Genomic DNA, 15,790 nt, shown 5'->3' with positions numbered 1-15,790 from the left:
TTTTATTCCCGTACACCAAACGCGTTCACGACACGCAGGTTAAAATATCAAAACAAACTCTGAACCCATGACATTCATTTGGGGACAGGTTGAAAAGCATTAAACATGTATGGCAATTTAGCTAGTTATCTTGCACTTGCTAGCTAATTTGTCCTATTTAGCTAGCTTGCTGTTGCTAGCTAATTTGTCCTGGGATATAAACATTGAGTTGTTATTTTACCTGAAATTCACAAGGTCCTCTACTCCGACAATTAATCCACACATAAAATGGTCAACCGAATCGTTTCTAGTCATCTCTTCTCCCAGGCTTTTTCATCTTTGAACTTATATGGTGATTGGCATCTAAACTTTCATTGTATTTACACGACAACCGGAAAAACAGTTTGTCTTTCAACCTCCATCTATAAACCAATGAGGAGATGGGAGAGGCAGGACTTGCAGCACGATCTGCGTCAGAAATAGGAATTACTTCTATTTTAGCCCTTGGCAACGCAGACGCTCGTTGGCGTGCACTAGCAGTGTGGGTGCAATATCTGAATAACATGGATTTCAACATTTATTTTGCAACGCTCATGCACGCGACGTGTCCGGTCTGGTCAGCATGTAAGGCTCTAACGTAACAAAATGTGGAAAAAGTCAAGGGGTCTGCATACTTTCCAAAGGCACTGTATATATTAAGTTGTATTCTTCAAGAATCAATCGGTACATATCATTATAAATAAATAGAAAATGTATGTAGCAACTGCAGATTGCCCCTTTATGGATTAATTACGTACAGTTGAAGTCGGAAGTTTACATACACTTAGGTTGGAGTCATTAAAACTAGTTTTTCAACCACTCCTCAAATTTCTTGTTAACAAACTATAGTTTTGGCAAGTTGGTTAGGACATCTACTTTGTGCATGACAAAAGTCATTTTTCCAACAATTGTTTACAGACAGATTATTTCTCTTATAATTCACTGTATTACAATTCCAGTGGATCAGAAGTTTACATACACTAAGTTGACTGTGCCTTTAAACAGCTTGGAAAATTGCAGAAAATGATGTCATGGCTTTAGAAGCTTCTGATAGGCTAATTGACATCATTTGAGTCAATTGGAGGTGTACCTGTGGATGTATTTCAAGGCCTACCTTCAAACTCACTGCCTCTTTGCTTGACATCATGGGAAAATCAAAAGAAATCAGCCAAGACCTCAGAATAAAATTGTAGACCTCCACAAGTCTGGTTCATTCTTGTGACCAATTTCCAAATGCCTGAAGGTACCATGGTCATCTGTACAAACAATAGTACGCAAGTATAAACACCATGGGACCACGCAGCCATCATGCCGCTCCTTCCTGAGCGGAGATGAATATACTTAGGTGTGAAAAATGCAAATCAATCCCAGAACAACAGCAAAGGACCTTGTGAAGATGCTGGAGGAAACAGGTACAAAAGCATCTATATCCACAGTAAAACGAGTCCTACATCGACATAACCTGAAAGGCCGCTCAGCAAGAAAGAAGCCACTACTCCAAAACCGCCATAAAAAAAGCCGGACTATGGTTTGCAACTGCACATGGGGACAAAGATCGTACTTTTTGGAGAAATGTCCTCTGGTCTGATGAAACAAAAATCAAACTGTTTGGCCATAATGATCATCAGTATGTTTGGGGGAAAAAGGAGGAGGATTGCAAGCTGAAGAACACCATCCCAATCGTGAAGCACTGGGGTGGCAGCATCATGTGGTTGTGGGGGTGCTTTGCTGCAGGTGGGACTGATGCACTTCACAAAATAGATGGCATCATGAGGGAGGAAAATTATGAGGATATATTGAAGCAACATCTCAAGACATCAGTCAGGAAGTTAAAACTAGGTCGCAAATGGGTCTTCCAGGTGGACAATGATCCAAGCATACTTCCAAAGTTGTGGAAAAATGGCTTAAGGACAACAAAGTCAAGGTATTGGAGTGGCTATCACAAAGCCCTGACCTCAATCCTATAGAAAATGTGTGGGCAGAACTGAAAAAGCGTGTACGAGCAAGGAGGCCTACAAACCTGACTCAGTTACACCAGCTCTGTCAGGAGGGATGGGCCAAAATTCACCCAACTTATTGTGGGAAGCTTGTGGAAATCTATCCAAAACGTTTGACCCAAGTTAAACAATTTCAAGGCAATGCTACCAAATACTAATTGAGTGTATGTAAACTTCTGACCCACTGGGAATGTGATGAAAGAAATAAAAGCTGAAATAAATAATTCTCTCTACTATTATTCTGACATTTCACATTCTTAAAATAAAGTTATGATCCTAACTGACCTAAGACAGGATTAAATGTCAGGAATTGTGAAATACTGAGTTTAAATGTATTTGGCTAAGGTGTATGTAAACTTCTGACTTCAACTGTATGGTATTCAGCACTATGGATTCTATAGTCACTGATAATAGTGGTAGATGCCTCAATCAGATTGTATCTTTGATGTCTGCATCACAAACTGCCTAAATGCAAACTGGCTAGAATAATTGAAGGAAAATACCTGCTATGTTGGTTAGATTTGTATGCTCTCATTGCTCTGATAAGTGGTCTTCTTTCAATGATAGGGCATTTCTAATTTTGTATACTGCCCAATTCATCTGAATGATAAGTGCTTTGTGCTAGTTGTTGATCTACAGCAGTGCCGATGTTTCAGGATTGATGTAGTCTTCATGGACTGTTGTCATTTTCATTGTCCGTTTAATTTTAGACCAATGCTATAATTTAGCTTTGTTGCCTTCCATTGAACAAGACTTGTATTCCCCAGTTAACGAAGTCTCATCTTAAATCAAATGAATACTCACAGAAATTGCTGTTATTTCATCCCACACTAAAACGGCGTCACAAATGGCACCCTATTTCCTATGGTGGCATTACTTTTGACCCTATGGGCCCTGGTTAAAAGTATTGCACTATATAGGGAATAGGATGCCATTTGGGATGCACACCGTATTATGGGAGGACTTTAATGTCAGTCATTAAGTCCACAATGTCCTTTGTTATTATGGTGATTTCAAAGCCCTTTTACCATGCGGGTTGCTCCGGTCGTTGCTCGGTAACAAAGTGCACAGCATTTATGTTCCTTGTTTGTGTGGCCAGTCTAGCCATTGATAATATGTATCCCAGCCAGGTGAAGTGTATGTGCGTGTTCTGTGCATGCGTGTTTGTTTGTGCCTGCATGCGTGTTTGTGTGTGTGTTCGGAATTTGGCACGGCTAATAAACCTAAGCATTAAAAACCTGTTTAGGATTCCCATTTGGAACACTGGGCCTCTTCTAACACACACTCTCTACAGTTCTGAAAATAATCCCTCCACCCACTGAAAACAAGCCCTGTGTCTGTCTACAGTCTCAGGCAGTTAGCTGACGTGTTAGCATGCTGCTAATGCTACTAGTGATTTCATTATGGAGCGTTGGGCCCCCTGCTCTAACCTGTTGTGTCCCTTTTAGTCGCGTGTGTGTGTGTGTGTGTGTGTGTGTGTGTGTGTGTGTGTGTGTGTGTGTGTGTGTGTGTGTGACTGCGTGTTTGTGTCCCTCTCACGCTCTGGTTTACGTTTAGAAAATTTGGCCGGCGTCACCGTTGTGATGGCGTGACAAGGCAGTTTGTGTTGTTCCCAGAGAGAGATGGAGAGAGATAGGGAGCGTAGGGGGAAACAGCTGAGGTCAGTGCTCTGGAAAGAGCTGTGGGATGGAAAGGGTAGCAGAGCTGAGCGGAGTATTGACATTATTGGCCAAAACTTAGAGAGGCGAGACAGGGCTGCACACCGAAACTGCTTTCCATTGCGACTGGTGAGTGGTATATATTATTGATGAATATGAGAATTAGATTTTAGAGTTTGGGCTGTGGCCCAATACTTCTTCTTCTCTTCCCTTACGTATTGTGGGTCAAACACATAGACTGTAAAAAATAGGTGAAACAAGATTGGATAGATTGAAACTGGAGTTTCTAGTAAGCGGCTTTCACATTTTTCCAGTCATGTCAGATCTGATATTATTTGAAGGAAGGAAAAAATGAAGACTTTATAAACTATTCAAACAGGGTTTTGGCCTATATTTGCAGTATAAGTAATGTAACTGAACCAGGTGTGTTAAATTTGAGAGGTTGAGAGTTGGCATAAGCCTACTGTACCACATAACCTTGCTCTGAAAGGCAAAAACACCAGTTTTCTTTTTTTATTGAGTGTTCCAGTGTCTTTGTGTCCAGGGGGGTGGTGGGATGGGGGTGTCTACAGATGCCAACAGTCATGCAGACCTCCCTCTGAATGGGGGGGAAGTAATCCTCAATCTGGCGTCTGGAAGAGGAGAGGGTGGACACATTTTAAAGATGCATACATACACACACACACACACACACACACACACACACACACACACACACACACACACACACACACACACACACACACACACACACACACACACACAGACAGACAGAGCTCACAGCTGGAATGGTGAAATGGACTGACTGGGTGGTGTGGGTGCACAAGCATGGATGCACATGTACGCAAACGTAATGATTTGGAATTACCGTCCCTGTTCCTGTTATATCCAAGCCAATCCTCCTACATCCCCTTTCCAGCGTCCTCACCTCCTCCTCCACAACCCCTCTGATAAGTTTTTAAAAATTCTCAGTAAGGGACTAGTATCTAGTCTGTGATCTCTCTGTAGTCTCTAGTTCTCCTCACTCTGTTGTGGTTACACAGAACTAGTTTATTTCCTAGCAGCCCTATCTCCTAGCAGATGCACACAGACCAATGACACAATTTGATTGCACTGACAATGAAAACGTATATCCATAAGCCCTTCTGCTATTGACTAAAATGTTGTTTGCTGATAGACTAACTGGCCATATTCTCTTGATTAGATTTACTTTCATGCTGCTAATAAGTTATTATTGAAATCTTCTCATCTGCTCTGTGTTCTTTCCCCCTCGGTAAGAGTCATTGTGATTTGATTCGTGTAGTGTGAAATTCTGAATCAGTGGTCTGATAAATTACACACTACATTTAATTTTCCACTAATTATGGTAATTATTATAAACGATAGAGCTGTTCACGCTTGTTATGCTTTGCCTCCTGTGATTAAATTGCACCAATAATATATTTGTTTAACTGTCGTTTCATCAGCTTTGTTGGTTTGGTCATTGTTTTATTTTGCATCCCAAATGGCACCTTATGGGCCCTGGTCAAAAGTAGTGCTCTATATACAGAATAGGGTGCCATTTTGAGAGGCAACCTTGGGGTGTATCCACCTTTTTAAAATGAATTACTGTAGTGACATCTCTTTCTTTTTATCTGGTTTGGAAGTCAAACAAGGCTCAAACTAGATATGGTAATTTCCATGTAAAACATGGCATGAGCACAGCACCAACGTGAAGTTCATAGGAGCATGTCAAATTGTGACCCGTATCAGCAAACTAGGTGTATGTCGCAAGTCACGACTTCATAGGTGAGCCGTTTTGAATTTAAAACATTTGTTTTTATCAAAATGCATTTTTTGGTAGAGATGCCTTCTCCAATATGAGCTTTCATGTGCCTTAATAACAAACTTTTATGCCATCTGTAAATATGAATAAAGTTGTTAAATTGCGAGCCTAGTTGGTTTAGCCAAAGAAAAGGTTAGCTAGCCATGAATGGCTGAGATGATGAGTGGGCTGGACATGCCGAGAGATGAGTTTCAGATTGGTCTGCAAGGTAGCATCTTGTGTCTATAAAATGAGATGCTCATAATGCGTAGATAATCCTTTCTACTGTAGTTTTTTCAAACGATATAGCGTTAGCCATGGAGAACTGCAAATATGTTGCTACTGCTCTCAGTAACATTGCTGCCCTGAATTTATCAGGCGCTATCGACAAAGGTCAGTGGGGAAAAGTTGTGATGGACTACTTTCTGGAGGACAATCGTGCCATGCTGACTCTCTCTAACTCTGAAAATGAATCAGACGATGAGGAAATCCCTGATTTAGGTAAAAACATTTTCATTGAAGAAGACAGTGTAGAGTCTTCTGATGACAGTGATGGGGAAGAAACGGCGATCAACAGTGTTGTCACGGAAGAAGTTGACCGAGTTTTGAAATCAGTGGAATGTCTAGTAGAAGCAAAGTATGATAAGGAGATTAATAGAATTCTGGCATTTGATTGCAAATGCACAAGGAGTCAAAAAGAGAACACAGAAGGCTGTTGTAAAAAACACCTGTTTCCGGATTACATCTTCAAACGAAAGGCAACCATGGCATCCTGGACAGATAGGGGGAAAGATCTGATGATTCTTATGGCATTGCACACGGTCAGTGTGAACCAGAGTGACTTGACACAACGAGCCAAGCAGGCTGTGCAAACTAAACGGAAACGACACAGGACGTCTTATTTAATGAAAGGGTTTGCAGTCTGCCGTGAAGCTTTCATCCATGTATACGGGTAAGAGACTGGCTACAGTTTCAGATATTATACTTTTCTCATTTTGTCAGAAAGCTGTTTTCATTGGAGGTTAAAGCTTGCTGTTAGCTAGCTAGCTGAAGTTTGATGGCTGGCTTGCTAGCTAACATTGAACCTATTTGGTTAACTTTAGCTAGCTATGACAATCGGTTTGTATTGGTAGTACTCTATGGATTGGGTTTATAGTTCATTGTTTAGCTAGCTAATGTTAACGTTACATGTCTAAACAAAAGACCCTAAGTTAAATCTTGCTGTTGGGTGTCTATATTTTAGAAAAATTAAGGCATATATAGATATTTCAACCATTTATTTTATTATATATTTTTTTAGGAATAAGCAAAGGCTTTTGACTTCTGGTCAAACAGATGGAAAAGGGGTCTTAGAAAACCTGTATCAGAAATACATCAAAACACAATTTTGAGGTAAAAACCCTTGTCAACTAATATCAACACTTTTTTATATTTTGTTTTGGATACATTTTTCTGCCTTCTGTACATTTAAGAAACATTTCTTTGTGCCTCATTTCCGTCACCAAAAACCCACATATCTTTAAGATATTTTCTATTTTCTTTCCCTCATGAGGAGGGAGGATAATACAAGTTCACAGAAGTAACAAGTAAAGGTAAACCTATCAATTAGTTAGTGTTTTTACTGTTATCAATTTTGTTTATGAATTATTAAGTGATTTAAAACTCCAAATGGAATTTCCCAAAAATCAGTAACAGAATTTCTGCAATTGAATTGGCTACAATGGGAAATTATAATAGTCACAAACCACAGTTGGGTTCACAAGTTGGGACAGCACAGTAAAGCACAGTATAGTACAGGAAAGAAAAGTATAGTACTGAACTGTGGAGTACAGTACACAGTAGAGCACACGAGTTAAGTACATTAATGTGCTGTATTGGACTCTACTGTGCTCTACTGTGCTGTACTTTGATGTCTAAACTTGTGAAACATAGATGTCTATGATTGATTTATACTTGATCCGGACCAACCGGAGAGCTCATTAAAATAATAGCCAGTGTTAAAAATAATACTCAAATATGCAAAGGAGGATATTCCATATTTATACCTTTTGTGTACCTATTTAGGATACATCACCATGAAGATAATTACATTAATATCCACAATTATGGATTTCTGTGTAAAACAGATCAGGGAACCTTGATGAAATTCTGTTACCGCATTTCCATTACAGGGTGTAAATCCACATTTAATATAGTTCAATAACCAAAAGAGATTTTTTTCAAAGTCATTGTGTCATGTTATAGCTAACATCCCATTCTTTCTGCCGACATCGCTGAATCTTAATTCGGAGCAGATATTTAAACATATTTAAAACATTTAGATATTTTTAACATGGACTCAAGGACATTTGACCAAAATTCTCTTACCAAACTTTGCCTCTGCACAGTTCCTCCAGTAAATGTGTTTTTGTAAAATGTTCAGTGTAAATTGTTAAAAATCGTCCTTGTGCATAGAGTTGTATGGTTTGTTAAACTTTGCAATCAATGGTTTTCTTTGGTTTACATTTTATGTGAAAAATCTGAGACTCAACGCAATTCCATTACCATGGAATTGACAATATCAAGCTATCCTAAAAATCCTTGCAGAAAAACATCATTATTTTGCAGTGCACGTTCTTGGCATTCCACATGCACATTTTGGCGCGGTTACTAATGTGTTGATGACTCTTCATTCTGAGTTGTATAGTATTAGCAGCAAGAACTCCTTTGAAAGCCAGATAATGTGTGCGGCCCAAATGACACCCTATTCCCTGTATAGTGCACTGCTTTTGACCAGAGCCCTATGGGCCCTGGTCAAAAGTAGTGCACTGCACTATATAGGGAGTAGGTTACCATTTGGGACTGAGCTTTTGTGTGTAAAGCCCTGGATTGGAACACTCGCCATCAGTATGCTAGGCTATGAGCCTGTGGCTATGGGTCAAGTTTGGTCGAGTGAGTTCTGATTCAGACCCAATAAAAGAGGAGAAACCTTTCGTTGAATACAGTCTTGTTTAGTGGATTGTTTTCTTTCAACCCTATTTTGGCTTTGCGTATGCTCTGTTTTTGGGAGGCATTAAGGTATAAGAATGTGTAGCATGTGCATAATGGTTTGGACAAAACATTAGTTCAGTCTTCTGTCTGCACTTCTTGGAAAAGAGACTTTCTTGTTGTGATGCATCTCAACTTGAAATGTTGCAGGCAATGAATTGGATATATGCTTGTGCAATTGTACAGTTGCCCTTATTGGTACAGCTCACGCAATTCACTTCTATAAAAGCCTTTCCAGTCTCTCTGTCCATCCATCCATCCATCACACATAGGCCCACGTGACCTGATTGTAATTTCTCTAGATGTCTACTAGCCTCCCAAGCATCCTGGTAATCATGCAGTACTGTCCAGAGCTGTGGTCAAGTGGGTAACACTCCTGGCTAGTACATGCCTCCTCACTGGAGACCAGGCTTCAATCCCGATCTACACCCTTCGTCCTGTGTCTCCGTTTTATCTCCCTATCGGTTTCATGCTATCTGAACTCCAGCTAAGAGGGAAATTCTAGCCTGAGTACCAGTCTGTTTGTTCCATCATGCCACTCCTTGGTATGACAAGGACCAGGCTAGTGGAATTCCACTTTCCTTTTTAATCATAGTACTTATGGACCTGCTCAATGAGGTGACAGTGGGAGTGAGATGAAACCTGCCGTTTCATTACGCAAGAGCAGAGAGGGTGGTATCACGACCCAGCTGTGTCCCAAATGGCATCCTATTCTCTATATAGTGCACTCCTTTTGAACAGGGACCTTAGGGACTATAATAAAGAGTAGGATGCCATTTGGGATGCAGCCCAAGTCTACGCAGAAGGCTTGAATTGAGAATAAAGACTACGTTATTTTTGTCACATTTGAATACTGTCATGTTTCTGGATGCCCTCACAATATTTTGTCATTCTAAACTGTAAAATGTTATAGGCTATGTTATCTAGACAGAAGCCAGCAGCTTTGCCATATCTTAGTTAGTTTGTGATCAGATGAAGTGTCTTGTCATTTCTAATGCTCGTACTACCTACCGAGTTGCTGTTGACCTCAATTCCCAGCTGTCGCTGTTTAGACTCGACATTTGCGTGTGTGTGTGTGTGTGTGTGTGTGTGTCTGCGACTCACTGTCTGTGTGTGTGTTTATTTATTTTTGTGTGTGTCTGTATTTGTGTGTGTGCATGCCTGTGCCATTGAGGCTGCCTTTTTGATCTAGGCCGACTGGCAGCACACTGCTTCTCTCTCGCTCATCCAGTGTTTCCCAAACTCGGTCCTCAGGACCTCAAGGGGTGCAGGTTTTGGTTTTTGCCCTAGCATTACACAGCTGATTCAAAGCTTAATAATTTGTTGGTTATTTGAATCAGCCGTCTGGTGCAAAAAACAAAAGTGCACCCCAGGGGTTCCCCGGGACCGAGTTTGGGGAACATTGCTCTAGTCTTGTTCACTCTCTGTAGTCTCTCTCTATCCTTCTATATATTTTCCTCTTCTTTAATATCTTCCTGGCTTTCCCATGCCCTAATCAATGTTTCACTCTTCCCTGCTCCCCCCTTTCTTTTCCCCTACCTTTATCTCCATCTCCCTGTCTCTCTCTCTCCGCCTGTGCAGTGAGTCAGCAATATGGGTATACACACACGCACACTGCTGCTCCCTTTGATCCTGTTAGCTTCTGCCTCATTGGTTGCTGAGCTGACCCACGCCGGCTGTTCCCTGTCTCATTGGTCACTCTTCAAGATGCCAGCCAATCCGCTCCCTGCTCCTTACTGACGCTGCTGCATCCCTTTCCCAGGATCCTTTGCCAGCTCTTCTGCAGTGAGCCAGCATTAACTTGAGAGAGCGGGAGGGTGGGAGGGAGGTAGGGATGGGGAGAGGGAGGGATATATAGGGTGAGTGGAAAACAGAGGGGAGAGAGAGGGAGACAGAAAGAGGGTGATGGGGAAAAAGGAAAAGCGACAGTAAGAGGGAGGGAGGAAAGCGACAGAAGGAGGGAGGGAGGGAGAGGGGAAGAGATGTAAGAGATTGATTGGCTACGAGTCCAGACATAGGTCTACACTGTTGGCTCTCGCAATTAATCCTCCTCTCTCACTCTAACTCTCTGCTCTTGATATGTGCCGTCATCTCTTTTCAAGCTTAGCAGCTCTTTAAGCAGCTCATAATTTCTTTGCTCCCTGGACAGGACTGTCTTTAGAGGGCAGAAGCATGCGCTGCGTTTTAAGCCGAGGATGACTCGGCGATGGTAGGGCTCCTACAGAACGCGGTGGGTAGATGGCACGGTGGCACAGTCTTATGTTGGCACGGGTAGCTCTGGGTGGGTGACAGTGTCACTTACTATATCGGCTTAGTGGTGACGCCTGTTGATTGTTGTGACTGAGTGTTTGGGATAGGGATTTTAGAGTGATTTATATAGTGTCTTAGCAGTATCATCACATTCGGGCGATGCACTGTATATGCTGGAGTAATGGATTTGTGGTTTTGTTTATTGATTTGATTTGATTGATTGGTATTGGGCATTTTCAAATAGGGTCATTGTTAATGCTGATATCTACAGATATCTATCTACGTTTTCTCATGTAAGTTGCACTCGGCTTCTCCGATTGGTCTAGATACTTTGACATCTTTAAAAGAAATCTACCTTTTGTCATCAGTCATCTGTTGCCTAGACACTCTGCTAGAAGCATATTGATGGATTAATCAAGCAGGATTTATTTAGCTGCATTTCAAGCTGCCTTACATAAAGATTATGTAACGGCGAGACCTCCCTTTGTGAGATGACAGGAGTTTTGTATGTGTTCTGTGTTTTGGTGTTGTCTTCGTTGTGTCTGTTGTTGTGTCTGAAAGAAGTATTTGTGGAACAGTTTCATAATCATCTTTCATGCACTGCAAATCCACCTAGCTATGCAGCGATGTTGAATGGAATTGATAAGTCAGGGATTGTGGTTCATCAAATCATTTATTTGATTGACAAAGCGTTCGTTGTGCTGGGTTTGTGTTTGCATGTACCGGTTGATTTTTCAATGTGAAAATTGGGATCAACAGTATACTGTGTTTTATTACATTCCCTTGAGATATTGAGTGTTATGATTAAAGAAAGCTGACGCACACCCCAAAAATATTCCTACATAACCTGGTTCATTCGTTATGTAACCCTGAAGAAGGCACGGCGTTGCCGAAACATTGGTTACTAGGTTTACCCATTCAATTGTTGGAAGCATTTCATTGAGAGTGTGCGAATCTCTTTCTTTGTTTATTGAGTGTTATGGTGTCATAAATCTTCGGGGTTATCTCAATACACCATGAACCATATTGTCATCCTCTTTAAGGTCCCGAGTCCCCACATGTGGAGAGTTAACCCATAGTTGACCAATGAAGTGAAAAGGGCTGTGTAATGACGTAATACCAAAGCTTTCCAGATAAATCTAGCTTTTTTTTTTTTTTATCTCAATCCACCGTTTGGCTAACCCACTAAGCTTCAAGGGCCGCACAACCAAAGTTATGTAAATATTGTAGCTTAGATAAGGTAGCGACAGACACTATGAAGGACTTGACTTCTGCTGTGTACTGTCGAGTAGTCAGCATTTAAGATTTAAGCAAACTATATGGAAAGGGTTAAACCACGTGAAGGGGCTGACCTCTTCTCCATCCCGGTAGCCATGACAACGGTTTTCTTTTTTCCTGTCAAGCTATTTTCTGGCACATACTGTACAAGATATCAGCGAGGGAGGGAGAGTCTCCCTCAGGGCGTCCTGTTTCTTTGCCTGTCCTAAATACAACCTGAGACAGCTAGCTAGCTGACACACATGCTGTGCTCACACTGAGTCCACCCTGGCCTTGATGTTGATGGACCGGACTGGACCAAATTTTAACCTATCATAGACACGTTTCACAAGATTGGATAGCACAGTACAGTGAGTAGAGCACAGTACAGTACTCAGTACAATCTCTTGAATCTGAGGCCTGCTTGTATTGAACAGTATATTGTACTTTACTTTTCCTATGGCTCAGCACTCAACTCTATCCTCAGTGGCATCACTAAGCTTCTACTGTACATGCTTTGCTTTCACTTTGTTATCAAATATTCATAACTCAGTGCTTTTTCTGGAAACATCCACCTAGCATGGCACTGAAGCCATAGCAAAAAATCTATTTTGAGATCATCCAAGCCCCAAATTGAGTTATTGATCCTGGGTAGGGATACCAGATGGCCAGCCTAGGCCTGGGGCTCCTGGAAAGTTTCTTCTTTGAGGGGTACTGACAAGGGCCAAGGCCCCAAAACCACAGTGGATATATTTTTCTTTCTCTCCTTATTTTTCGGGGACGTTCTACTCTTCTGTGGCTAGTATCCATAGCCAGAATTGCTTGGTCCCCAGTTGTTGGCTCTACTGTTGCTATTCAGCTGGTGCCATGGCCTGAGATTGACCTCCTACCTGTCTTTTTCCCCCCTACCAGCCATGGGTCATGTTCGCCTGGTCCCAAATCTGTTGGTGCTTTTGGCATGGCAATGCCAAATGTTGGCAAGGTGGCACAAACGGGTCTGGGACCAGCCCCTGGGGATCAGATCTGTTCCCCAAGCAGCCAAAGCCACAGCATCTGTGTCTGATTTGAAATGACTGTGATTTAGCCAAAATGCCAAAAGGCTAATTTCTTTTGGATGGTCGTAGTTGTCAATCTGTATGCTTTTGTTTTATGTAAGTCATTGAGTGAGCAGTTAACTTCTTAGGTCTTATTCCATGTTCTTTGAGGGTTATTTTATTTCATAGACTTGTTGATGACTACTACTAAGCAGTACAATATCATAATGCCATTGTGTGTGATGGTTATGTCCTTAGCTTTGTGGGAAATATTATTTAAGATCATATTATTTAAGATCATACATTAATACTTGGACCCTCTGCTGTTCATATACATACTGATATGTGGACTATGTTGAGATGTTTTGTTGTTTCTGTGACAGAACTGTGATTTGTGTGATTTGTGTGTTTGTGTGTTTGGCATTTCCTGTCTCGGTGAGGGGCAGGATGGGAGGAAGCAAGCAGCTGACGTGTGTCTCCTCCTTTTACCTTTGTCTCTCTTTCCAGCTGATTTGTGTATCTGTGAATTTGCCTTTTGATCTCTTTGTGTGTGTGTGTGTGTGTGTGTGTGTGTGTGTGTGTGTGTGTGGGTGTGTGTGTGTGTGTGCGCGCACACATGCGTACTGGTTGGAAATGCGAACAACATTTTGGACACTTCTGTATGTGTGTGTGGGCATACCTCCAAAACCCACTTCCCTCTATGTCGAAGTCTTAACATGGGCATCCGTGCGTATGTGTGTGATCCCCTCTAACCCCCCTCTCTCTGTCTCTCTCTAGGGTGCAGGGTGAGAGGAAAAGGGAACTTTATGACAGAGTATTAGGATGGCCAGTGAAGGCTCCAGTAGCATCCCCAGCCCTGTGGTGCGACAGATCGACAAGCAGTTCCTGATCTGCAGCATATGCCTGGACCGCTACGACAACCCCAAAGTGCTACCCTGCCTCCATACCTTCTGTGAGAGGTGAGGTGTGTGCGCGAGCGCACGCGCTGCCTGTCTCATTTTTGTTCTATATGTCCAGTTTGGGAGAGTGCGTGAGCTTCATTGTCTTCGAGAGTGTGATTTATCGGTTGGCAAACGTGTGAATATTCTGCCAATTAAGGGTGATAGAAAGTGATGCTTGCTCATCACACATCCTTGGATTAAAGATGACCTAACCAAATATGTATAAAGTGTCTTTCCTTTTGTCATGGATAGGGTACTTAGCTGAATATAGTAACTAAAAACTGTAGCTTCACAAAATGTCTGTCTTTTCTGTGACTACATTTGGTCTGTCCATGTCACCCTCCTAGACTAGCTGTCTTTGTCCCTGGGAGAAGAAGGGAGAGCTCAGTGCCTGTCTCTGCCTGTCTCATTGTTCTGTATAGCATCTAGAGCGTGACATTACTCAATTAGACTTGATGATGCTGTTGTACCAAGATGCTCTCGCTCTCTTTTGCTCGTTCTCTATCTTTTGCTTGTTTTCTCTCCCTATCGTTGTCTCTTTCTCCTTCTGTCTTTGTCTCTGATTGTCTCTCTCCCTTCTCTCTGTCTTCTGTCTCTCAACTACCCTTCTTCTGTCTGTCTTCTCTCCCATCCTCTTTTTCCCCACTGTCCCTCTCTCCATCTGTCTAGTCTCTCTCTGTTCATTTCGGAGTCAGTATGGTGCAGGCGACTGTGTGCTGAATATAAATATTCAATTTGTTTTTGAGGGGCAGAAAACATTAACTTGATTGACATGTTAGGTTTTTCTTCCATTTTAATTCTGTGTTGACTTTCATGACCATCGGACAACTTAATTAATCAGTGAATTAAACAGTGATTAAATGAATCAGCGTCTCTGTGAAAATTGTATATGACTAGATAGAATGAAATCAAACTAGCAATTCAATAGGCCATTTAAAGTTGTTTTTTTTATATATATATATATATATATATATATATATATATATATACTGTAAAGTCGTGGCCAAAAGTTTGGAGAATGACACAAATATACATTTTCACAAAGTCTGCTGCCTCAGTTTGTATGATGGCAATTTGCATATACTCCAGAATGTTATGAAGAGTGATCAGATGAATTGCAATTAATTGCAAAATCCCTCTTTGCCATGCAAATGAACTGAATCCCCCCCAAAAAATTCCACTGCATTTCAGCCCTGCCACAAAAGGGACCAGCTGACATCATGTCAGTGATTCTCTCGTTAACACAGGTGTGAGTGTTGACGAGGACAAGGCTGGAGATCACTCTGTCATGCTGATTGACTTCGAATAACAGACTGGAAGCTTCAAAAGGAGGGTGGTGCTTGGAATCATTGTTCTTCCTCTGTCAAACATGGTTACCTGCAAAGAAACACGTGCCGTCATCATTGCTTTGCACAAAAAGGGCTTCACAGGCAAGGATATTGCTGCCAGTAAGATTGCACCTAAATCAACCATTTATCGAATCCTCAAGAACTTCAAGGAGAGCGGTTCAATTGTTGTGAAGAATGCTTCAGGGCGCCCAAGAAAGTCCAGCAAGCGCCAGGACCGTCTCCTAAAGTTGATTCAGCTGCAGGATTGGGGCACCACCAGTACAGAGCTTGCTCAGGAATGGCAGCAGGCAGGTGTGAGTGCATCTGCACAAACAGTGAGGCAAAGCCTTTTGGAGGATGGCCTGGTGTCAAGAAGGGCAGCAAAGAAGCCACTTCTCTCCAGGAAAAACATCAGGGACAGACTGATATTCTGCAAAAGGTACAGAGATTGGACTGCTGAGGACTGGGGTAAAGTC

At 41.8% G+C, this 15,790-nt stretch overlaps 1 protein-coding gene across 6 annotated transcripts in view; it reads left to right on the top strand.

Moving 5' to 3' along the window:
• trim2a (tripartite motif containing 2a) overlaps window positions 1–15,790 on the top strand; it is a 62,431-nt gene that overhangs the window by 23,755 nt on the left and 22,886 nt on the right. For 4 of the 6 annotated variants that reach the window (XM_014195575.2, XM_014195580.2, XM_014195581.2 and 1 more), the window contains exon 2: window positions 13,823–14,004. In XM_014195575.2, coding sequence (XP_014051050.1) covers window positions 13,868–14,004 — 137 coding nt within the window. In that variant the 5' untranslated portion in view covers window positions 13,823–13,867. Of the gene's footprint in view, window positions 1–10,465; window positions 10,735–13,822; window positions 14,010–15,790 lie in introns of those variants that run through there. The other 2 variants (XM_014195574.2, XM_045716776.1) reach the window with 2 other exon arrangements.

This window comes from Salmo salar, chromosome ssa04 (genome assembly GCF_905237065.1).
Source record: "Salmo salar chromosome ssa04, Ssal_v3.1, whole genome shotgun sequence".
NCBI lineage: Eukaryota > Metazoa > Chordata > Actinopteri > Salmoniformes > Salmonidae > Salmo > Salmo salar.
This window is presented reverse-complemented; position numbering and strand designations above follow the sequence as displayed.